The 23,931-nt window shown below is 55.8% G+C and overlaps 1 protein-coding gene and 1 non-coding gene across 8 annotated transcripts; one reads left to right on the forward strand and one right to left on the reverse strand.

Annotated features, from left to right (window-relative positions):
• Positions 1–303: 303 nt before the first annotated feature.
• Positions 304–22,455, reverse strand: C1QTNF1 (C1q and TNF related 1). 7 transcript variants are annotated; one of them, XM_073798161.1, is made up of 5 exons: positions 22,056–22,187; positions 12,378–12,498; positions 5,532–5,694; positions 3,085–3,224; positions 304–2,507 (listed from the first exon to the last, which is right to left on the reverse strand). In XM_073798161.1, exons 3-5 carry the CDS (start codon positions 5,678–5,680, stop codon positions 1,957–1,959), a joined length of 840 nt encoding a protein of 279 aa, XP_073654262.1. In that variant the 5' UTR covers positions 5,681–5,694; positions 12,378–12,498; positions 22,056–22,187; the 3' UTR covers positions 304–1,956. The 7 variants fall into 7 exon arrangements, with proteins under 7 accessions (XP_073654262.1, XP_019794388.1, XP_004323015.1 ...); XM_019938829.3 differs by having other exon boundaries at positions 5,532–5,697; XM_004322967.4 differs by lacking the exon at positions 12,378–12,498 and having other exon boundaries at positions 22,056–22,194.
• LOC117309934 (U6 spliceosomal RNA) lies at positions 15,351–15,457 on the forward strand. Its single transcript, XR_004524217.1, has one exon. It is a non-coding gene; the product is annotated as a U6 spliceosomal RNA (small nuclear RNA).
• Positions 22,456–23,931: the final 1,476 nt, after the last annotated feature.

Here is a 23,931-nt window from a genome sequence, read left to right on the forward strand (position 1 = left end):
CAGAGATAGGCAGGGACTAGAGTAATGCAGCCACAAGCCACGGAACACCTGGCGCCATCCGGAAGAAGCAAGGAAGGCTCCTCCCCTACAGGGCGTCCAAAGGGGCCAACTGTGAAATGCATTCCGGTGACGAATGAGGCAGTTCAAGGCCCAGCCTGTGCCTGCTGGGTACCAATGTCCCCAGGTACCAAGCTGAGGGCCCCCAGGCCTCCAACAGGCAGTAGGCGGGGTTCCGGCGGTGGAGTGGGGTGGATAGAACGGAGGAGGATTTGGTTCAACACCCAAACTGAGGAGGCCACGATGCTGAAACACACAATTCCACGTTTAATGTTTTCTGGAAGAGCACTGGGGCAGCACAAAGCAGGAGGCGGGCGCCCTGCTCCCCAGCCCTCCCACACGTATACACAGTTATTAAAGTCTGACCAGCAGAAGTCCTTCAGAGGGAAGGATGTGCAGACCCCAGACCCAATGGCCAGGCTCAGGGAGGGCAGAGGGATTGGTCAATCAGGGCTTAGCAGGCAGGCAGTGGGAAGGAAGGCTCCTGGAGGGGCTCAGGGCCCAAGCAGACGGGGTGACCCTGGCCCCAGGTGTTGATGCAGAGAAGTGGGGAAGGGCTGCCGGGCCAAAGTCAGCCACGGGCCACAGCACCAATCCAGGCAGCGCCCCACTCCAGGCATCCCCCCAACCCCCTCAGAGCAGAGGTTCTGACCCCGGTGGTTGGGACGTGCCCTCTCTACCCCCTCAGACGCTGAGCCATGCAGGAGCCCCTGAGACAGGCAGGGGGGAGCTTTCCGGTCCCTTCCAGCTCCCCCCTGCTCTGGGGCCCAGGAAAGCCCCCTCCTGCATTGCTCTTAGGCTGCTGGTCAAAGAGGCCCCAGGGGAGGGTGCTGGGGTGCTGAATGGTGAACTCTCTGGGAAGCAGGACTCTGAGACGGTGGGTGAGGCGGGTCTATTGAAGTTGTGTAACCATGACAGCTGCTGCAAAATCAAAGGCCCTGGTTCCTTCCACAGCTGACCCGTTGGAGAGGAGGGACAGAAAGCCAATGCCAGTGTGACAGGCGTGGAGGCCCCGTCTAGGACGCAAGGGTGAGGTGGGGGAGTGGGTAGAGCCATGCCAGGATGCACGGCTCTGCTGGGTTGTACTGAGCTTGGCTGCCAGGGGCCATCTGCCGCCAGGAGCCTGCGGGTTCCGGCGGGCAGGCTGCTCACCAACGCAGAGGCCACGGCCGAGGGCTTGGCTGTCCCTCTGAGGAGCTGACCCTTGCCGCCCAGTTCGAACCCCCTCGCCGTTGTGGCTCAGAAAGACCAGCTGAGCCCTCGGGCAAGGCCACAGGAATGTCCACGGGATGTGGACGTCAGTCCAGCTGTCCCCCAAGAAGGTTCCTACGTGGCCTAAAATATTAAGCCAGACATGGTTTTCCGGTCCCCACGCCCCCCACCCCCTTCCCCTGTCACCCTTGGCATCTACTTTAGATCTTCTCTTACAGGAAGTCTCCGGCAGCCTCGAGGGGAGACAGCCCTCCTGCCTGGAGCCAGCGAGGCTGGCAGAAAGGCAAAAATAATAATGCCTCCCTTTCTTTTCCATGGTTTACTTTGCTCCTTTCACAACCTTTAGAATTGGCTTAATTATTCCCAGCAATGGGAGCAAGGGTGGCTTACTCTGGGACACCCTGGCGCGTCGTGGCACACGTGCAGGGGTCACTCAAGGACGTGCACACAGAGGGGAGCTCTCGTGGGCACCCGCCTGGTGATTTCATGTGCGGACACGGCAGGGCCTGGGACCACACAGCCGATGTTGCTTCCCACTCCCGCGAGGGGGCGTCATGTCGAATGCCAAAGTTGGGGACGTGTGGGCCGGGGAAACCCGGGTGGGGGAGGGGGTCCGGCGGAGCAGGGCGGGGCACGGGGACAACGGGAGGTTAGCCTGTGGCGATGGAGGTTAGCCCTAGCGGGCGGCTAGGGCTCGGTGGCGGGCTTGACCAGGTAGCCACTGAAGGTGATGTAGGTGTCAAACTCATCGCTGAAGATGGCGTTCTCGCGCTCGCCCTTGAAGAGGCGCACCCACACCTCGTCTTGGTCCTGAAGCTCCAGCATCAGGCTCTGGCTCTGCATGATGCTGCGGTCGCTCACCTGGGCGTACAGGATCACCACCTCCTCCCCGTTCTTCATGATGTGCAGGTATGTCTCCTTCTGGTTCCAGGTGTGCACATTGAGGCTGAAGAAGTAGATGCCGGGCACATAGCAGTAGAATTTTCCCGTGAACATGTTGAAGTGGCCGTAGAGGTTCACGAACTCCGTGTCAAAAATCACCGTCTGGTAGTAGTCGTTGCTGTGCAGGGGCTTCTTCCGGCCCACCGAAAAGGCAGCGTAGTGGTTCTTGCACCGGTCCCCGGGGGCCCCCATGGACCCTTTCTGCCCTTTGGGTCCCGCGTGGCCCCTGGCGCCCACGGAGCCTGTTTTGCCATATTTGCCTTGCACGCCCCGATCTCCTCGGTCGCCCTTCTCACCTAAATGGGACGGGAAAACACGTGGCGTCAAGCAACCTCAAGGATTATTCTATTTTCATCCGGAAGCAATCGTTTTTTTTTTCCTTCTTGAAAGTCCTGGCAAAGAAAAGGGAACGTATGCGTTTATCCAAAAGCAACAGGAGCAGCAGCGGAACCCACGGCTCCCTCCGAACAAATGACCTACAGACGCAGGGGCTGGGCCTGAGGATCTGGGACCCGGGCCGCTTGGCTTCCCGATTCAGTCATCCCAGGCTGTGCAAGGTTATCTGCTGCTCACAGGACCGTGAAGCTGAGGCTTGCGGTGCAAAGGCAGGTGGGGTGAGACCCCGAGCTGCCCTGAGGCTCCTTCCCCTGTGGATCCCTCCCCAACCCCTCCTCTTGGAAAGGGGCCAGAGCCTCAGGAACGGAATTTCCTTCTCCCCGCTAGATGACAGCATGCCTCTGCTCGGTGCCCTGAGGAGCCATTCTTCTCCTGCCCACTCCTCCCTAACTCCATCTTCTGCCCTGCCCTCCAATCAGGACGGAGCAGTGCCCCCTCCCCAGGGGACGGTCCCCCCTGCTGGTCTCTGTGCCTGACCTTTCAGGATGGTGATGTTGATCTGTGGCACCGGGATGGCCTGGTACATGGGAGTACCAGGGTCACAGCAGCGAAAGCACCGGGATGCGGGGGGCTCCTCTTCCTGCCTGGAGCTGTATTTTTCATGCTTTTCTTCATCCCTAAGGGAGTAAAGACATCACCGTGAAAGCCAAGAGCTCTCAGAGCCAGGAACTCTTCTCTCTTCTGCCACCAGAGGGCCTAGGGTACCTGTCTCGCCTTCTCTCACCTGGATGTGTGAGGCTGTGTTAATTTTCCCTCCACAGAGACTGCGTTGGCTCTTGGCAAATTCTGAGGCTTTTAGTGAAGGTTCAGAAAGAGCCCCTGCCCTCTGTTGACAGCAATGACAGTCGTGGAAACAACGATATAACAAAAACGGCAATAATTTGAGGAGCTGGGCAAGATAGAGGCTACATGGGAGAAATCTGGCACGTGACATGCCAGTGGAGTGACTGGACATCCCCTTCAAGTATCTAGGATTCTAGAAGCTGCTATGTTAAGCTGACTCGTTTGCAAATGAGAGGGCTCAACCAGATCTGCTCCTGGGGGGCGGGGGGCAGCGGCAGCGACAGCTCCATGCTGCTTCCTCGAGGCGTCACACTGCACCGCCCGTGCTATCTGCTCGCAGCTCTTTGGCTGTGACGCGGCCACCTTGGAGGTGGCACAGTCCGTCTTGAAGGGTCAGCTCTTTGTCTCACTCTGCTCCCATATTCAGACCACAGACAATCCAGGAGATGGATCTATACACCCTAAACTCAGCCACCTACAAGCCCTAGACTCCCAGATGGACCCCCGCCCACCTCACACCAGAAGTCTCCATTTAGAGATTCAACAAGCCCCACACACGAGATGTGTCCCAAACTGATGGCCCATCACTGCCGCTCATCCCTAGAATCTTCTCTTTCCAAACCCTGTTCACAGCAGCAGCAGCATCGCCAGTCGCCCAGAATGGAACGCTCAGCCTCATTGCAGATGCTTCTCTGGCCTCACCAATCCATTCTGAGGATCATGGAGTCCTGAGGAGTCAGCCCACCCCACCATCAAAGTACCTCCAGGAGCTGGGCCCTCGGCTCTCCTCACCTCTAGGGACCACTGCTGTTCGGAATGCCCTCCTGGAATTCATCTCTCCCTTGCCAATTCGTCCTCTGTTCTGCCACCCTCCAGCATTCTTCCTAGGGCACCATGAAATTTAAACCTCTCCATGACTCCCCTGTAGATGAAGTTCCAAAGAGACCCTTTCCCACCAGGTTCATCTGCCCTCCCATCCTCCACCCTCCGGCATCCAACCACCCTACCCAAACGACCTACCAGCCCTTACACTGCCACACACTGGAATGGCCACACTTCGCACGTGCCATCCTGGCTGCCAGGCGGCTTTCCCCTCCTGTGCCTGGGATGCCCCTCAGGTGTCCTCAAGACCCAGTCACTCCTCCTCCTAGCCTTCCCCAACCCCTGCCCCCGCCCCGCGCGTCCACACCGTGGACACACTGAACTGGATCGTGTGTGTCTGTCCCCCCATAGCCTTGGAATTCCTGGAGGCCAGTGACTGTGTCATTCACATGTGTGTCCCCAGTGCCTAGAGGATGGCCAGACCAATAACGGCCCTCAATCAATGTTTGTTGAATGAAAAGAAGGAGGAAGAAGAGGAGAAGAACAAGAAAAGACAAAGAAGAAGAATGATGTTACTTTGCCCCAAATCCTATGCAATTCCATTGTACTCCAAGACAGCCCGAAGCCTCAGGTATCACGTCAGCCCAAAGCTCAAAGTGATAAAGAAACTCAAAGTCAGCATCAGGTGTTAGGACCTCACGTTTGATGAATGACATTTTCATGAGTAATCCCAAGCATTTTATGTATCCCTACAAAATATCCCAAATAGCCTGGAGTCTATATATCATTGAAGGTCATATATATGAAGACAGTGCCATTTGGAAGAAATTCATAACTTTTCAAGGAAAGCCACCACTTCTTGTGCCAGTCTTCAGCCACCATCCCCCATCTTGCAATGTGATCAGACATCAGGGTGGTGGAGATCAGCTCTCAGCCCAGCATCGTCCCTGTCTCCTACTTCCAGGTGGTACTTAGAACCCTAGAAGATATTCTCAAAGGACAGGCAAGGACGCAAAGAAACCGAGAGCTGGGGGTTGGGGTTGTGGTGTGTTCTTCTTTTAAGGATGCGGCTGCAGCACCTCACACAGACCCACATTCCTCTGGGGTTGGAATGAGGCTGGGTTACTGTCCGCAGTTTCAGATAACAGGCCCGGGTCACTGACAGGAGAAATGGCGCCTCTGTCCCCCAGCACCGGCTCCTCAGCCTTGGCCTCTGCTCCTTCCCCTCTAGCTGCCAAAGAGCCCCCTGGGGCACCTGACCCCCAGGCTCATCCCCGCTGCTGAGCCAGTGCTCCTGCATCCACACCGCACAGCCTCACCTCTCAGCGTGGTCCAGCGGTGGCTCCCTGGTCCCCTGCTGCTGCTGCTGTTCGAGCTGCCCACGGGGCACGCGGCCCAGCACCGGGCCACAGGCAAAGGCCAGCAGCAGGCAGCACGCCAGCGCGAGTCCCAGCCCATGGGGGCCCATCTTCCCGCTGAGCCCTGCTGGGGAGACACACGGGGAGGACACGGGTTGGAAGGGCCCTGCAGGGAAACAAGCCTGCAGTGCTTGCCCGACCCACCAAGCTGACCCACTAAGTGCTTCAGCTGCCACTCTTCCTGGGACGGCGATCACACACTCACACTCACACACACAGTCACACAAGCTCAACATACATACTCACAAACCCCAGTGCACATCCATGCACATATACAAGTGCCCTCACACACGCACATACTCACACACTCAATACACACTCATACACAAACACACTCTGTACACACTCAAGACACTCGGTACACTTACACACACTCAGACCCACACTCTCTTGTGTTTACACTTGCACACTCAACACACGTGTACTCCGGTGCATTCACGTGCATATACATACGCTCACAGGCACACATGCATGCCCACACCTGGCATTCACACTCTCAGCACACTCACAGACTTATACGCACAGACTCGCACACCCTCACGCACATGCCCTGGGGCCGGGCTGGCGTTAGAGCACCAGGCCACCTGCTGCCGCTGAGCATGGCTCTACCTGGCCCCCCACGCCTCCCAGGAAGGAGACCCCTCAACCCTGAGCTCTGCAGATGGTCGTGTCTCGGCCCTGTTAAGACAATGAGCAAAATCCCGAATGAATCTGGGGGGTCCACTGTCCAGGGACTTTGCCCCAGCCTGCACTGTGGGGCCCGGTGGGCAGCCAGGCGCTGACATGTCGCTCTCTGGCCACCAGGGGACGCAAGAGCGTGTCCTCGAGCATCTGGTGTTTGGGGGGGGGTGGCGCCCCGCCGCACAGGGCATTTATTGTCATCGAAGCCAGCCCCATGTCTCTCCAAAAAGCTCTGGACCGGACCCTCTTTGTACAGGATTGAGATAGTCCTTCCAGAAAGAGCTGTCCACTGGGGGTTCCCAGTGAGCCCACTAGGGGGCAGTGCTTGGGCTTAAAACAGACAAATCCCACTGGTTTCTCACCGTCAGAGGCATCACCCCGGCTAACCCCAGCTGTGGGATTTACACGCGTGTAAACCAGCCGTTTCTGGTGTGTGGAGTCAGAAGTCACACGTGCCTCGACTGTTTCTGGTGGCTGGGAAACCTCCCCATCACGGAGGGGGTGACGGTGGTCAATCCCAGCCCATTTTGTTCACCGAGTCATACAATTTAACACCAAAAGGGCTGACAAGGACACCTAATTGGACCCTCTGGCCTGCACAGTGAAAGAACTGAGGCCGGGGAAGTAAGCACGCCTCCACCCTGCCCCTGCAGCTGGGCTGGGGCCGGGAACCAGGCATCGTGGGGAGGGGCAAAGCATCAAAGCAAGGGAACAGCCTCAGAAGGTCCTGTCTGATTTGTCTTTAACTCCTCTTTCATGTCTAAGGAAAACTAAAATACCGAGACGGATTTCTGTTTTTGTCGGTAATCGTCTACCCAGATGAATGCTCCTTTCACGCATCTCGGGCCACCAGGGACCTCCTTCAACTCCATGGCTCAGAGGCCTCGCGGCCCGTGAGGGCACGACCCTCTCCGCGGGGCCGACTCTTTGGCTTTGTTCTTTATTCTGCGTGTTAGCAGGCTCGCTGTTTTAGCTCGGAAGGCAGAATTCTCTGGCCGCCCTCGCTGCTGGAACCCCGTGCCAAGTCAGGAGAACCTGGGGGAGGCCGAAGACCGGGAACCAGAGCTGAGGCTCTCCCGATGGCTCCTCAGAGATGTGCTATGAGACTCTGAGCCAGGAAGCCTGGCCTCCCCAGGAATCCCCCCACCCCCTGAAGCCACACTTCTGCCCGCTCTTCAATTCTCTGCACAACCCCCACCCCCTGCAGTGGATTAGCTGGGCCCCCCACATCCACGTTCTCTACCTGCCAAGGGTCAGGACCCAGAGACCTTCCAAATGACAGAGAGACTGCTGGGACCAGCCCCCCTCCTCAAAATGTCCACTATCTCCCCTCCACTTGGCAAAGAAAATTTGTACATGTAAATGTAATTTATAAAATACATATTAAAAGAATCTCTCCCTCTCTCTCCTCGCCCCCCCCACCCATCCATCATTTCTCCAGGCTCCTTGCCAGGGTGGGCACCACCCTCCCCAGTCTGCTCCCACACTTCGCCTGCATTGCCCAGCACCCCTCGTCCCATGTTCAAGCTCCCTGCTTCACGTACTGCAACGTGCATACACGTCACCTGGGAAATCTTGTGAAAATGCAGATTCTGATTGGGCAGATCTGGGACAGACATTTTCCAAAAGCCCCCAGGTGCTGCCAAGGCACCACAGTTTGAGCACCAGGTTCCAGCCACACCCCCAAACTCCTGGCACCTGCCCACCTGCCCACATCCTTCTCCCCTGGCCAGGAGCACCCTTTGTCCTCTTTTCTTCTGCTAATAACCAGGCTAACAGGACTGACAACTGCCCCAGGCCCGGTGCTGGGCATCCCTGCATCATTTTCACTCATCCTTACAACCCTAAAGAGAACACTTCCTCATTAATAGTTTTTACCCCATCACAGGTCTCGTATGGACCTGCGGTGAATCTTTTAAGGAGACAATATTCATTCATTATTATACTGAATTCACTAATGAAGAAACCGTGATGAGAAGTCGATTAGCCTAAGGCTGCCCACTTTATTGTGTGTGTTTTTTTTTTTTTTTTGCGGTACGTGGGCCTCTCACTGTTGTGGCCTCTCCCGTTGCGGAGCACAGGCTCCGGACGCGCAGGCTCAGCGGCCATGGCTCACGGGCCCAGCCGCTCCGCAGCATGTGGGATCTTCCCGGACCAGGGCACGAACCCTTGTTCCCTGCATCGGCAGGCGGACTCTCAACCACTGTGCCACCAGGGAAGCCCAGGCTGCCCACTTTTTAAGCCATGGGGGCTGGATTTGAATTCAACAGGCTGCCCTCAGATCACATCAAAATCCCACCCAAGGGACCTCCCTGGTGGCACAGTGGTTAAGAATCCGCCTGCCAGTGCAGGGGACACGGGTTCAATCCCTGGTCCGGGAAGATCCCACATGCCACGGAGCAACTAAGCCCATGCACCACAACTACTGAAGCCCGCCCACTCTAGGGGGTGTGCTCCACAACAAAAGAAGCCACCGCAACAAAGAGTAGCCCCTGCTCTCCGCAACTAGAGAAAGCCGGCGCGCAGCAACGAAGACCCAACGCAGCCAAAAAAAAAAAAAAAAAAAAATCCTACCCAAGACCCAACTCAGGTGCTTCATATTCCTTCTGAAGGTCTCCCAGACCCTCAACTGGAACAAACTCTCCCTACTCTTTTTTGCTTGCGTGTCTCATATTGTCTCATTCTGCAGAGAGTTTTTCTTGGCCTAGAAGATTCTGCACAGCAGACCTGTGACCTCCTCTGGGCTTCGGATACGGTCTTGTTCAACTTGGACCCACCAAGCATCCTGCAGCACCCTGAACTCAACAAATATTTGTCAGATTGAATTCTCCAAATTTGTTTATTGCCCTATTTCTGTATTTCCCCTGTTTCTCCTTGGCGCCTTGATAATTACTCTCCTTTTCCTTTTCAATGCCAAGCTTGCATCACTTGAAAGGAAAAGAGGTTTTCCTTTCTTCAAACATTTTTTTTTTTCCTGAATTCAAAGTAATATATATTCATTTGGGAAAGGCTGGAAAATAACAGGAAAAGAAAGTACAGAGCTGTCTTGGACTCTTTTGTCCCCAGGGCTCCTCAGCCTCGGCACCAATGACATTTGGGCTGGATCAGCCTTTGTCGTGGGAGGCTGTCCTGTGCATTGTAGGAGGTTCAGCAGCATCTCTGGACTCCACCCACTAGATTCCATCAGCACAGCCCCACCCCCAGTTGCGACAATCAAAAACATCTCCAGACTTTGCCACATATCCCCTGAGAGGCAGAAATCCTCCCAGTTGAGAATCAGTCCTCTACCCTCAGTGGAAGTACACTTTTGCACGTTGGTACGTTTCTTTCTAAGTCTGGAAAAGGGATTTTCTGTACCTAGATAGAAGAGATGGAGACCAGGATGCAGCCGGCGCAGGGGTGATGGTATCAGTGGCGGGGGGGGGGGGGGGGGGGGGGGGGGGTGGGGGGAGGGGTGGCCCGCGATGACCCAGCAAAGAGTCGGAGGCGCCAGGAGCACTGAGTGAGGGCAGCAGAGGTCGGTGGTTCTCCTCAAGGACCTCCTCTTTGGGGTCAAAGCAAACCCAGACTGAAAGCTTTCCCTCTTCAAAACCGTCTTCAGAACGCTTTTACTAAGTCCCACAGCAAAGTCAACATCATGACATTATGATCATTTTACTCACTTTTGGGCAAAAACAGTATTGCCCAGGGCTTCCCTGGTGGCGCAGTGGTTGAGAGTCCGCCTGCCGATGCAGGGGACACGGGTTCGTGCCCCGGTCCGGGAAGATCTCACATGCCGCGGAGCGGCTGCGCCCGTGAGCCATGGCTGCTGAGCCTGCACGTCCGGAGCCTGTGCTCCGCAACAGGAGAGGCCACAACAGTGAGAGGCCCGCGTACCGCAAAAAAAAAAAAAAAGAAAAGAAAAACCAGTATTGCCCAACATCTAACCAAACTTAGCTCCGGCCCTCTTTAGCAATTTCCAGTGAAACAGAGTGCCCTACAAGGGGGGAGGTGTGCCCCCAGAAAGATGACTCAAAGAACGTGCTGTCAGGTCCGGGGAGCAGCCCCCAGGACTCCTTGGCCAGTGGTGTGTAACCCTTGTGAATCTGGACCCGAGTGGTCCAGTCTCCTGGCTGCCTTGCGGTCAAGACATCTGAAGTTAATTCCAACATGACTCAGAACTGGACTTGCCTACCCCAAACCCTGTGAAGACATTCGTGTTCCAAATTCCATAACAATTCCATGAACATCTTTATCTCCCACCCACGCCCTTCAGGACCTGCAGCTCCTCCACTCCCGTCTTCTCAACCCTCCCCATCTCCCTGCATCTTAACCTCCCCCAGCAAGGAAGAACCCCCCTCTACAGTAGGTGGGAGGCGAAAGGGAGGAATTGGGTCAATGACAGGGTCCGGAGGAAGGCAGGAAGTCTGAGAACACTTCCTGGTTAATGATTTTTATCCTCCCAGCCCTCGAATGGATCTGTGGTGAATCCTTTAAGGAGACGATATTCATACACAAGTGCAAGTTTCCTTATATCCGTTTAAAATCGGTCCTGTCGTTTTGGGGGGCCCGCCCACCTCCGTGGTGTCATGCCTGTGTTCCGACAGTGAACTCCTAGCCCTCAAGCTCCATAAGTTTGCCTTTTGTCTTGTTGCCAACCCCGCCCAGTGCCCTTTGACAAAAGCATTTTATAAACCTTCCTTAATCTTCATCAGGTAACCAGCTGTTCTGAGAGGCGAGAAGTCTAGGATCTCCCTGGATTAGAAGGAGTTTAGAAGACAAGTCGAAATGCCCATGTAGCTCTGGAATTCCCTCTCAGGAGAAAATTGAACACAGGCACGGTTTACTGGATGCCCGTGATTTGCACAGCATCGGGTAAGAGCTTGGGAGACAGTGATTCCATCGCAGATTAAATATACTCCCTGACCTCAAGATTACCATCCATGGGGACTTCCCTGGTGGTCCAGTGGTTAAGGATCCACTTTCCAATGCAGGGGACGCTGGTTCGATCCCTGGTCGGGGAACTAAGATCCCACATGCCACAGGACAACTAAGTCCACAGGACAACTAAGCGCACGCACCGCGACTAGAGAGAAGCCCATGTGCCGCAACGAAGATCTCGAGTGACAAAACTAAGATCCGACACAGCCAAATAGATAAAAATAAATAAGTATTAAAAACAAAAAAAAATTACTGTCCAGTGAAGGAGACAGATATGTACACAATCACAGCTCAAGGCAGAGCAGCAGATGTTGACTCAAAATGTGACATTCTAGGCCTGTGCCGTCCACTGCAGTGGCCGTTAGCCACCTGTGGCTATTTCATTTGAAACCAATGAAAATTAAAGAACATTCTAGGGACTTCCCTGGTGGTCCAGTGGTTAAGACTCCGCACTTGCACTGCAGGGGGCACGGATTAGATTCCTGGTCGGGGAAGTGAGATCCCGCATGCTGCACAGCATGGCCAAAAAAATAAATTAATTAAATTAAAGACCATTCTAAATTCCATTCCTCAGTCACGATAGCCACATTCCAGGGGCTCAATGGCTACAGGGAGGTGGGAGCTACCTTCCTGGACTGCACAGAACATTTCAATCGCTGCAGAAAGCTCTGTTGGGCAGCTCTGCTCTATTAAGATGAAGTTGGGGGGTGGGGGAGTAGGAACTATGAACAAACAGCGGGCCAGAAATCTGGGAGTCATTTAGACGCCTTCCTCTCTCATATCTGCCACATCGAGTCAGTCATCAAGCCTCTTTAATACCTCCTGAAGGTCTCCACTCCTCTGTACCATTTGATGCTTTCCAGGAGCTCTGGCTGTGTCCCAGACTTCAATTCACCCAAAACAAATATCTTTGTCTGGCTTGTCTAGGGCCTGGACACCACCCCCAAATTTTACATGCTTCTCCCGAGGAAGTTTGGCCTAAGATAGGACTGTCTCCCACACCTAAGGTCTTCTAGGTCGAGAAGGCGACGCGAATCAGTATCCAATCAGTCTCTGTTTCAACACAGCGTCAACTGTCCCTCAGCCACCAGCAATCCTTCCGCACATCTGCTCCTGCCACCCTCCCCTCCCCAGTATCTTCTCTACCAGAAAGGAAGCCCTGGGGCTGCCCCTCACTGCTTCGACATCTGGCGGAAATTCTCCCGTTGAGACACTCAGAGCTCTCCAGTTGCTGCAGAAGGTTCCCTGGACTCAGATCCTGGGGTGCCTAGAAAAGAGAAAGCCCCATGTTGGGGTGTCCCTCTGGCCCTTATGACCATCCGGACTGTCTAACACATGACGTCTGTTTTCCTTCCCCGGAAGCCATTCATCACACTCATTTTCCACTTACCAGACTCCTCTGGTGATGGGCAGGAGGGAGGTAGAGTGGCTCCCACTTGATAAATGACATTTGTTCACCAATCCCAGGAAGCCATTTCATACCTAATTTTCCCTTCTGTAATGGGGCAGCCCCAGCCGGTCTCGGGCCCTCTCCCGCTTCCTCCCAACCTTGCAGAGGAAGCAGCAGTGGGGGCTGTGCATCCTTTATTAGAGGAGCTCTGGTCAACTGGAGGTGTGCTGTGCCTTTCCCAAAAGGTGAGGGCATCCTGGCGCCCAGCTCACTTGCTGAATCTCCCTCTTCCCCTTTTTCCAAGAAGCTGTCCTCTGGCGTAAAGGAAGAGGGTTTATTTTTTTTAAGGTTTGGGGTTTTTTTGGTTACCTCCAAAGCCCAAGTCCAGCGATAGAGATGGGATCTCCCAGGGCTACTCGCTAATTAATAAACGAGGGCTTCCTTTGTGCTGACTTGGGATAAAACAGTGAAGGAAAGAGGGGCCAGGCATCCTCCCATCCTGAGACATCTCCATCCTCTCCTGAGGCAATTCACTACACCTAGACCAGGAGAGGCTTACCTGGACCTGAGAGAAGACACTGCCTAAGCTTCTGCCCAGGCCCTGCATACAAGGAGACCACGTGGGCTGCAGGCGGCGGGCCTTCGGGGGCACCTGGCCAGCCCAGCCTCCCCAGTGCAAACAAAGATTTCCTTGACTAGAGCCCTGTCCTTAGATCACCTCCCAGCTGTGAGGCCTCGGGCGGCAGGCTTGGCCCCCACTTTGAGAACCGTGTGAGAGAGAAGAGCTACTGACAGCTCGTGCCTTGCCGTGAGCCCGCGCCGCAGGTGGCCTGGCCCACGTCCCATTGCCCCGCAGCGGTGACACCCTCAGGGGCTGTTCCCAGGGCCGTTCCCAAGACGGAGGGAGGAAAAAAGCTGGGAATTCCACGGCCTGTGCGCCGACTGCACCATCCCTTTTACAAGCACCACACCGTTTTTCGTTTTCTAGGGCCTGGAAATCACTGCCGCATTTTACAGCCATCTCCGGGGAAAGCTTGGCAAAAGGTAGAACCTTGTCCCACATCTAACGGCTTCTAAGTCAAGAGTACAATTCAGCTCAGCATCCAGTCAGCCCTGCCACGGCCTGCTGCAGCCCAGACTGCTCTGGTTGAGATCGCCGATGTCCAGCTCCCGTGCAGGCTGCAGGGCGCCTGCCGGCGACGACCGCCCACCTCCCCGCCCCCTATCCGGCCCACGCTGTCTCGCTGTGTTTACCCTCCATAACCTCCCCCTTAGCGACAGGTGTTTTCCAGACCGTGTCCTCAGCCCTCAGCCCCTCTCACTCCGAACACTTTCCGCCCATCGTTTCCTGTGTGACAGCTTCAGCGGACAGCTCCTTGATCCTTGTCCCCAGCAGGCGTCCCCGGCCACCAGGCTCTAGGCCTGCGCTCTACAGAACATTGGCCTCTGGCCTCTGGGGCCAGTTAAATCCTTTACAACTAAACATAGTGAAAAATTCCATTCTCGGCCACTCGAGCACGTTTTAAATGGCTACCCTCTTGGACGGCACAGCTGGGAGGACTCTTCCATCATCGCCAAGTCCTACTGCACAGCGCTGGTCCAGACCCAGATGGCCAGCTGTCTCCAGATCATGTCCTCTTCGCTCTGTCGTAAGATGCTCAAGCCCCCAGTTGGTTCACTGTCTTCTTCCCCAGCTCCCGCCGTCCCTGTTCCTCCTCAGCGCTTACAGCTGTTCACACAGGGCCCCCGGCCCGCATCTCCAAGCTCTGCAGACTTCGGCCTCTCTTGCACCGTAACCAGGCCCCCTGGCAGTCTCTCCTCTCCCTCCCTTCGGGCGCTGTCACTGCTTCTTTCTCAGCCCTGCGCTGGTCTCCCCATCTCTCCTCTACCTTCCAAACTGCTGGCCAGAGGCAGCTTTCAAACCTGCAGATCTGAATGCCCCCCTTGGCTCAAAAGGCTTCCATGAAAATAAAGGAAACATTTAAGCCCTGCGCTTCACCATCTGCCTCCCACCTCATCTCTGGCCCCCTTGTCCCCACCCCTGCATGTGTATCCTTCACCCCAGCCAACTGGAGCCACCGGAAGTCCTAAGTCACACCACGGTCTCGTCTTCTGTCTCTTTCTCTTGCCACCTTCCTCGTCGCTGTGTCCTTCAGAGCCCGGCCTGATGCCACCTCCTCCAGGAAGTTTCCTCCCCCAGTATCTAGCAGAGACCGGCTTCCTTGTCTGGTCCCCCCACAGATCAGGAGGTCCTCATACACAGGAGATGTGTCTCAGTTCACACGTGTCTCCAGTGCCTGGGGTCTGACTTTCAGTACTGACCGAAATCCACAGTCCCTTTCAGCCCTTCCCAAGTAGCAGAGCCATCGTCCAAAGAGGACTCAAGCCAGTGTGTTCAAATCTCTAATTCAGGTTGGGGGTGGTTTGGGGTGGGGGGAGAAGGGAGGTGGGGAGAGTGGCCCAGGGCACACTCTTGTATTTTATTTATTTATTTATTTTTGGCCACACCACGCAGTATGCAGCATCTTAGTTCCCCGACCAGGGATCGAACCCATGCCCCCTGCAGTGCAACTGATACGTCTTAACCACTGGACCGCCAGGGAATTCCCAGGTCACACCATTAAGTGTCATCAGAACGCTGAATCCCGACGTGACCAGGTAGCCATCTTTTCCTCAAGTGCTCCTCTTATCAGCACTCAGAAAGCCTCCTGCTTCAAAAAGAGTTACAAGCGCTCGCTTCGGCAGCACATATACTAAAACTGGAACGATACAGAGAAGATTAGCATGGCCCCTGAGCAAGGATGACACGCCAATTCGTGAAGCATTCCATATTTTTAGACGTAGAGAATGGACTTGAGGACATGGAGAGGGGGAAGGGTAAGCTGGGACAAAGTGAGAGAGTGGCATGGACATGTATACACTACCAAATGTAAAACAGCTAGTGGGAAGCAGCTGCATAGCACAGGGAGATCAGCTCGGTGCTTTGTGACCACCTAGAGGGGTGGGATAGGGAGGGTGGGAGGGAGACGCAAGAGGGAGGAGATATGGGGATGTATGTATATGTATAGCTGATTCACTTTGTTATACAGCAGAAACTAACACACCATTGTAAAGCAATTATACTCCAATAAAGATGTTAAAAAATAAATAAAGAGAGTGAGATGCAAAATAATTAATTAATTAATTGTAAAAAAAAAGAGTTACCACCCATTGCCTCCATCAGCCAAACTTACAAAATACCTCAATGTCCTGCAAAAGCAGTCTAATCAAACAAATGATGGTGCAGCCACACGGTGGAAAACTAAAGACGAGGTGGTTGGTCAGGCTGGCAAACTCAAATGCCTTCAGCCATTGGCCACGGGCTGGGTGTAATGTGACAGGGAGGGGTGGAGATTGCTCCGAACCCAGAAACACACGCTCCGTTTAAAGGCATTTAAATAAATAAATAAACGATGCTGGAGGGGGAGGGGCAACTTCAGCTGGTAGCACCAAGGACTGACCTCTGTAAACAGACGAATATTTACTGGCGTGGAAAGATGTTCGTAAAATGCTGATGAGTGAAAATGCAGGTTGAAAACATACATACATAAAAACACATCCACACATGCACGTACATTAGCCCAGAGATTTGAAGGCCACCCACCTGGCTGCTAACAGCAATTATCTCTGGGTGATGAAAATACGGATGCTTGCCATTTTCTTATTTGGGGTTCTCTGGGGTTTTCCCCTATAACCGTCACATATTTTTTCACATTAAGTACACATTATTTTCCACTTAGACAAATGATAAGTAAGCCCCACCCTGGAGACTAAGAGAGCATTTTGTTTATTCGGGGGAATTTGAGTCTCTGCCTCGAAAAGAACGGGGAAGGGGCTTGAGGATGCTGTGGCAAGTTTGTGGCTCAGGCGAGACTGTGGGGGATATAAACTGCCCTCATGCTGAAGTCCCACGTTCTTTTTTTTTTTTTTTAGAGAATTTTTTATGTATTTATTTTTGTCTGCATTGGGTCTTCATCACTGCGCGCAGGCTTTTTCTCATTTCGGTGAGCGGGGGCTACTCTTCATTGTGGTGCGCGGGCTTCTCATTGCGGTGGCTTCTCTTGTTGCGGAGCACGGGCTCTAGGAGCACAGGCTTCAGGAGTTGCGGCACAGTAGTTGTGGCTCTCGGGCTCTAGAGTGCAGGCTCAGTAGTTGTGGCACACGGGCTTAGTTGCTCTGCGGCATGTGGGATCTTCCCGGACCAGGGCTCGAACCCGTGTCCCCTGCGTTGGCAGGCGGATTTTTAACCACTGTGCCACCAGGGAAGCCCAGAAGTCCCACGTTCTTTCGCAAGTGTTTGTTGAGTGTCTACTGCGCACTGGGAAGAGGGCTGGATTCTAGGGACACGGTGGAACAAGAGGAAGAAAAGGCCCTCCCCTGGGGCAGCCGAACCCTGGAGTTACCGTGGGTACTGATTACGCCGGGAAAGGCACCCAAGTGGGGCTAGAATCAGGCCAGCCAGAGAGAACACGTTTTGTAGAAGCAGGGGATTTGTCCTGCCTTTGACACACCAGTCACTGGTGTACTTGCCACTGAAGGAAGCTGCCTGCAGCCACAAAACAGGAGAAAATGGAGCCAAACCTTTGAGGCCATCATCAGGACTTCTGCTCAACAGCCAGGCGAGTTAACCGGCCCAGGAGCAGCCCCGTCATTTATCAGAGATTCCTTCTAACAAAGCTCTGGTTAAGCACCTGCTGCCGGCCGGGCTCTGGGCACGTGCTTTACGGAGGCTACTGAACATGTGCCCTACAGTCACCTTGATTTCTCAGAGGAACAAATGGGCTCAGAGGGAGGGAGTCACTCACCCCAGGCCCTGCCGTGGCAGGGGCTGCAGCTCAGGTGAGACCCAGGTGTGTCTGACAGCAGAGGTCTTGCCACTTCGCCTCGAGGGGGCCTCCAGGAAGATGCCGTCTAGGTAGGACAGGCTGGTCCTGACGAACCACCGTCCTGAGGACACTCCCGCCTGCCGGGCGGGTGTCCACCTGCTAAGCTCACTCGGTTACGGTGGGAACAGCGGCAGCAGCCCCGGGCCCTGAGGAACTTATCCCCCAGCTGAGACCTCGCATTCATCCCTTCAGCAGATTGCTGAGGGCCTGCTCCATACCTGGCACCATGCAGGGCGCCAGGGATCCGTGATAACTGTCCTCACCAAAGCAATGTGCTAAGACCTCCCGGCGCCAGCATTTAACATCCACCACTGGAGCGCAGTTCCTTCGGGTTTAGGCACAGGATCACCAGGAACCTCCCTCACACCTCAGGATGGACGGGGCGTGGGGGGTGTGGCCACTGAGTGTGCATTCTGAACGCACTGCTTTTGCAGGGTAGAGAGAAAACAGTGCATGGGTGAGCTCTGCAGGGGAGGGGAGGGGGAAGCCCACATCTCACAGGGATGGCAAACGGTTCCACCCTGACCCCCATGCCCTCTGATGCTCAGAAGCAAAGGGGACTGAGGCCGAGTGCGGCTGGCAGGAGGGAACGATATAAAGAATTGACATTCTTTACAGGGGGTGCAGTGAGCATGCCCTGTGTCTGCCCATCCCTGGGGGCTGCCAGGGGTCAGGTGTGGGAGGGGCCCCACAGGAGAGGTCCCTGCAGAGAGGGAACCAGGAGTAGAATGGAACAGAAGGGGGAAGGGCAGGCATCAGACTCCAGCCCAGCGCCCCAGCTGCCTGGGCCTGCTTCTGCTTGCTCTACAGGGTCCATTCTCAGGGTCTCCTCCTTGTAGGTCAGGCCAGTTTACAGAACCACGGGTCTTGCTCTCATAGCTATACCTTAAGGGGTGGGGGGTAGATGTCCTGAATGCTGGAAGACCTGAGTGCCATGGCCACCCCACACCCCACCCAGACCCACCCGTCTCTACCAGAACTCACTTTACACTCTTCACAAGCAGAAAGGGCCCAAGTGTTTCCAAGCGCACCCCAGTCCCCCACCCTGACCACCAGCCTCAGAACCTGCAGGGCAGAGCTGCAGGGCCCAGCCCAGCCGACGTCTGGCCTGCATCCGCCCGCAGCTCCACCAGGGCTGGCAGCCTTCTCAGGCGAGGTCCTTTTCCTTCGCTGGTCCCCAGGGCAGAGGGTGACTGGTAACCAGATGTCCCCACTTGGGGACAGCGTGCAACGGAGGCGAAAGATTTGGGACCTCCCCCCGAGTGTGGATTCACCAGCGGCTGGCAGCAACGTCTGACCCAGCACAAGGCACCACGCACCTGGCATCGGCGTGCTCCCCACCTCCCCCACTGCCCGCCCCGCCTGCCTGCCCCTTCTCCCGCCTGTCCGGTTCTCCCGCGCTCCCTTCCCATCCTGCCTCCTGCCCGCAGTCTCCTGCTCTGCTCCATGTCATCTCAAGGAAACTGCCTACAGGAGCCAGGGAGGTGGTCAGGCAGGGAGGTGGTCGGACACGGAGGCGCAGGATGGGACAGGATGCCCCAGTAGGACTGTGCCAGTGGTGCCCACAGCTGGAGAGGGTTTGACTCCAAAGGCCTCTGGGCAGGCCAGGGACACCCCGGTGGGCAGTGGGGGGCCTCCGGCGCTTCAAAGCCCATCCTGCTTTGAGCCCAATTCTGGGAAGCAAGCGTGGGCAAGGATGAGCGGCTTCCCGGTGTCGGAGCGCCACTTCCACCTCCAGCTGCTCAGGCCCCTCTCAGCTGCAGCCTTGACGAGGACCCAGAGCTAAAGCTGCCCCCAATGAGCTCAAGAGCTCCCGCTCCTGCGCCCAGCATCGAGCCCCTCCCCGAGAGGCAGGAAGACAAGGGTCAGAGGTCACAGGCTGCGCTGGCAGAAGTTTCACTGCGGGGCTTGGGGAGGAGGAAAAGAGCCAGCGTGCTCGCTTCTGCATGTCCGTGGTTGAGAGCAGAACTGGTCCTGCCAGGCTGAGGATGTCTGGGCGGGGCCCCAAGAATCCTGAATCCTGGGCCCCGGGGGACCGGCTCACTGGGCTGCCCCTAGAGCACGGAAGGAAGCACCTGTTCAGGCTTTGGTGGTCCTTTTCCAAATCCTTCTCCAAGTGGGCAGATGTTCCCTCGTACTGTGTGAAGGGTCAGGGAGGTGTCTGGGGTCCTGTCCAGGGAGCTGCCTTGTCTCATTTGACTTTACGAGAAGGCAGATTTCAGCAGGTAAAAACAGGAAGAAAATAATAAACCTCTGCCCAAACGGTAGTTACACCACCAAGATGAAGTGCCCCAGGAGACCATCACCCCCACTTAAGATCACTGGACTCTCAGGGCAGGGAGACGAGGCTGCTCCGGAAACACTCACATCTCTCTCCAGTGGATGGGCAGGCAGAGTTACCTTAAGTAGTCAGCAGAGTGTGGGGACCATAACAAAAAGGAAACTTTTTATTCTTCCTTTCCTTTGCAAGCTATCACCACCGCCTCTCCCCTAGGGCCCTGGAGCCTCAGCCACCCGAGCTCCAGGAACAGGGACTCATGCAAAGGTCCAGCCCCTGAAGACAAAAGCGCAGTGGCAAGCTCTTGTCTGGTGAGGACGCCCAGCAGCACAACTGTATCTACAAAATTCTTTTCATCTTTGTTTTGATGGGTGAAGTTCAATGCCAGAATATTTGGTTTATGAGTCACGCTAATTACATCGGGGGGGGGGGGGGGAGGGGGGGCGGGGGGGTAGGGCGGGAGGCACCAGGAAGAATAACAAAAAGCATGTTCCAAAAAAATTATGCTGTGCTGGTTGCCCTGAATAGGGAGGTTACGTCCCAGGAATGAGGAGGGAGCTGCCTGCACCCTTCCTGGGGCCGTGTCGGCCTTCTCGGCTCCCACCTGGGAGCCTGTCCCTCACTGGGTGGCTGCCCCTGCCCCAGACAGGCAGCGGTGTCCTCTGGCAGAAAGAGGGCCCATCCAAGGCCTCTGGCACCTACATTTGTCTGTCGCCCTGACCTGCTGCTCACCAGGAGCCTGTTCCTTGGCATCCCAAGAGACTCAAGATGGGAGAAGGAAAACAGAGAGAGCCAGAGGAGAGGGCTAGAGTCCCTGGGAAGCAGACCCCGGCTGTCTTTCCGGCCCCAGGGAACTTTCTCTGTGGGCTGCTGGGAAGTGGAAATTTGGAAACTTCAGGAGCTTGGGTTCCAGCACACACACATCCATGGCTGCCGCTATTTCTATTGCCACTACTGTTGTCGGGTCATCTCTAAGCCCCACCTCAGCTCTCAGGTCAAGAGGGAGAGTGGAGAAGGGGGACCAGAAAGGGCAGCTCAACCCTCTGCACCCCCCACCTCCCCTTCACCTGTATGTTTCCTGCCTCTCCCTGCAGTACGCACAGGCAAGTGCCTCGATTTGTGAACTTGCACGTGGGGCTGTCCGCCTGCTTGCCTGAACTATAAAAAGCAAAGGCCTAGCGTCTCTGAGGACCTCACATCCTCCCCCAGGGACCCAGGATGTAGCTAGTGGTTGAGAAAACTCAGTTTCTCAGGACACTCCCCATTTTCAAAGCTTGGAAAGAGGAAACTCCAAGTGTGCCAAACTGCCTCCATTCTTAGAAACCAAGTGAGAGAGAGGAGACGGAAGCAAGTCACAGAGAGAAGTCAAGTCACCCTTCCTCCCAAGTGGCTCAGGAGGGCCCGTGAGCACCTAAAGCACGTTGGGGTCCCACGGAAGACACAGCAGCTGTCCAGGAATCGGCACGGCAGGGCCCAGTTTAACACGACGTGGGTGCCCAGGACAGGCGGGGATCACACCTGTGCCGTGGAGATGCTTGCTACTTGGTAGTGCACAGAGAGGCAGGCGCAGTCCAGAGGCTCAAGGGCAGCTCAGTGACTCGGGCCCAGACCAGGGCCACATTCAGTGGTGTGGGCAGACCAGAGGGTCCCCCGAGAGGGACATTATTTTTTCCTGTCCAGGCTGGATCCCCTCCAGGAACACCAAAGCCATTAGATGCAGGGGCCAAAGCCAGCATTCCCTGTTCTGTGTAGGGTCCAAGTTGCCCACAGGCAGGGCTGGCTCTCAGACAGTCCAGGCGCTATTGGGGTGGGGTCTCCCCACCAGGTGCGGAGGTGACTTGGGTATCACTCCTTTCCCTTTCACACCCAGGGAAGAGTGAAGCAAGATAAACACGCCACAAAAATCGGGGGCGGTAACAATCATTCCTGACAGCATCTGTCTGCCACAGAAGCCCCCTGCTCCCTGGTCAACAGAGGGAAACCACGGCCACGGCTCTCCACGGCACCTCGGCTCCGAAGGGAGTGTCAGGAACCGGCACCGGGCCCTTCTCCGCCAACTCCTGGTCTTTCTGCCCCTTTGCCGCAACTGGCTTCTGGCCCCTCCCACCCCGCTCCTCGCCCCGTGTAGGTGTCTGCTCCGCGACCAGGCTGAAGCCAGGAAAAGGCGCACCGGATCCCCCTCCTTCCCCCCACCCCCGCCACGGCCACGTCCCGTCCGCCAGGCCACCTACCTCCAGCCACCAGCGTCCGGGAGCGAGCGGGGCGCCCGCGTCCTCCCCGCGGCCTCTCTTAGAGCATCTCCCAGCGGCGGAGCCCCCTCCCAGCCAGGTTGGGGGAAGACCAGACTTGTCGAAGGAGAGAGCAGGCAGGAAGGAAAAAGTCCCCCGGGAAGAGGGCTCAGAAAGTTGTTGGGGTGCAGGACAGCCGGCCGCTCCCCGGCACCTGGATCTCCTCGGCTACAAGGTCTCTTTGGCCAGAAGCGGAAACGCGGTTTCTCGAAAGTAGAGGAAGGACCGAAGCAAGCGGGACAGACGCGTAAAGAGCAAACCCGGGCCAGATGTGAGCGGCCGCGGAGCCTCGAACGCTCCCAGCGCATTTTATCCAAACAGCAGCCGCCGAGGATTAACTGTGTGTGTGCCCTGGGGGGAGGGGAGCCCAGCGCAACCCTCCTCCGGGCTACCCTGGGAGCTGGCGGGGGCCGGGGCCTGGGGGCGGGGCTCTGAGAGTCCGGAAGTCCCTCCAGGTGCGGGAGTGGCCGGGGGTCCAGGACAAGGAAGGTTGGGAGCTCCGAGTTGCTGGGGGGCAGGGGGATGGGCTCCAAGGAGCTCCTGGCGCGCTTGCAGCCAAGCCCCTGGAATCCGTCCCCAGATGGTGGCAGACCTGAGACATCCACCTGGGGTCCGGGGACCATGGACAGGTCTGGCGGAATCTGTGAACCCCCGAAACAGAACACAAACTTGCACGTGTGCCCGTGTGTGTACGCACATGTGCGTTGTTGGACGCTGATGGTCTAATGCTTTGATCAGATTCTTGGAGGAGTCTGTGATCCAAAGGTTAAGAACCCTGGCTGGGGGTGCAGACTTTCCAGGGGACGTGTGAGCCAGGGCAGGGCTGGTGGGGCCAGCAGGAAAGTCAGCATTTCTCAGTCTCCATCAGGCCTTTTATTCTTTGATATGAAAAACAGACATTTTCTCCACCTCATACAACTTCCTTGGCCCCTCCTCGCATCCTGATAAGCTGCCCTAGGCTTCTCGAGAGCTGCCCCTGGTCAGGCTGGTCTCCAGCCCCAAAGTCTGAATCTGGATAGTTCTAGAATCTTATCAAATCAGAAGAAGAGGAAGGATCTGGCCTGAGGAACACAACTCTGCTGTAATGATAATGGTTTTCTTTCTTTTTTGTTTCTCCCCCTCTCCCATGGTCTCTCCAATGTTTGGATGTCCTCCCTGCACTTTTTGTTTTGTCATCACTCCTCCCAGGGCCTCTCCCTCTGGCTACACCTGGACAGGAGATGTAGAAGCAGAGATGCCGGACTGGGATGCTCGGGGCAAAGCAGACTGAGTCTCACTCTTCCTTGCCTTGGAATTTCTTCTCCATCTCTCCTCCCCATGTGCCTGCCTGGAAAGCTAAGAAATCAAAACAGGAGGAGGAGGGGTGTGCATTTCTGACATCCACGTGGCACACCTTCTCGCCAAGGCAAGCTGAGAATGATGGAGATGAAAGGAGACGGAGGGCTCCAGGCACGGGAAAGACCCTGGCCACCAACCTGCTCCTGTGGGAGCAGAAGGACAAGTGGTCCTGATGCTCCTTGACCCTGGAGAACTTCAAGGACTCCGTGGCAAGATTAAGTACATGCATCTCCCCTGGAGATGTGGTTTCACTTCAGCTGGCATTAAAAGACTCAGAACTGCTCATGGTCTTTGGCGTGTGTCTGAGACTTGGCAAACCCTACATCCCTGGTTGCTTATCCACACAGGAAAACCCAGAGATAAGCTCATCTTCATTCCCACGCATAACCCAAGGACGTGTCCTGGTAAACAAGACCCAGGCCCGGCACACCCACTGACCTTCCTCCAGTCTCTCTGTCCTCAAATAACCTTCGCAGCAGGG

The sequence above is a fragment of the Tursiops truncatus genome, chromosome 20 (genome assembly GCF_011762595.2).
Source record: "Tursiops truncatus isolate mTurTru1 chromosome 20, mTurTru1.mat.Y, whole genome shotgun sequence".
Taxonomy (NCBI): domain Eukaryota; kingdom Metazoa; phylum Chordata; class Mammalia; order Artiodactyla; family Delphinidae; genus Tursiops; species Tursiops truncatus.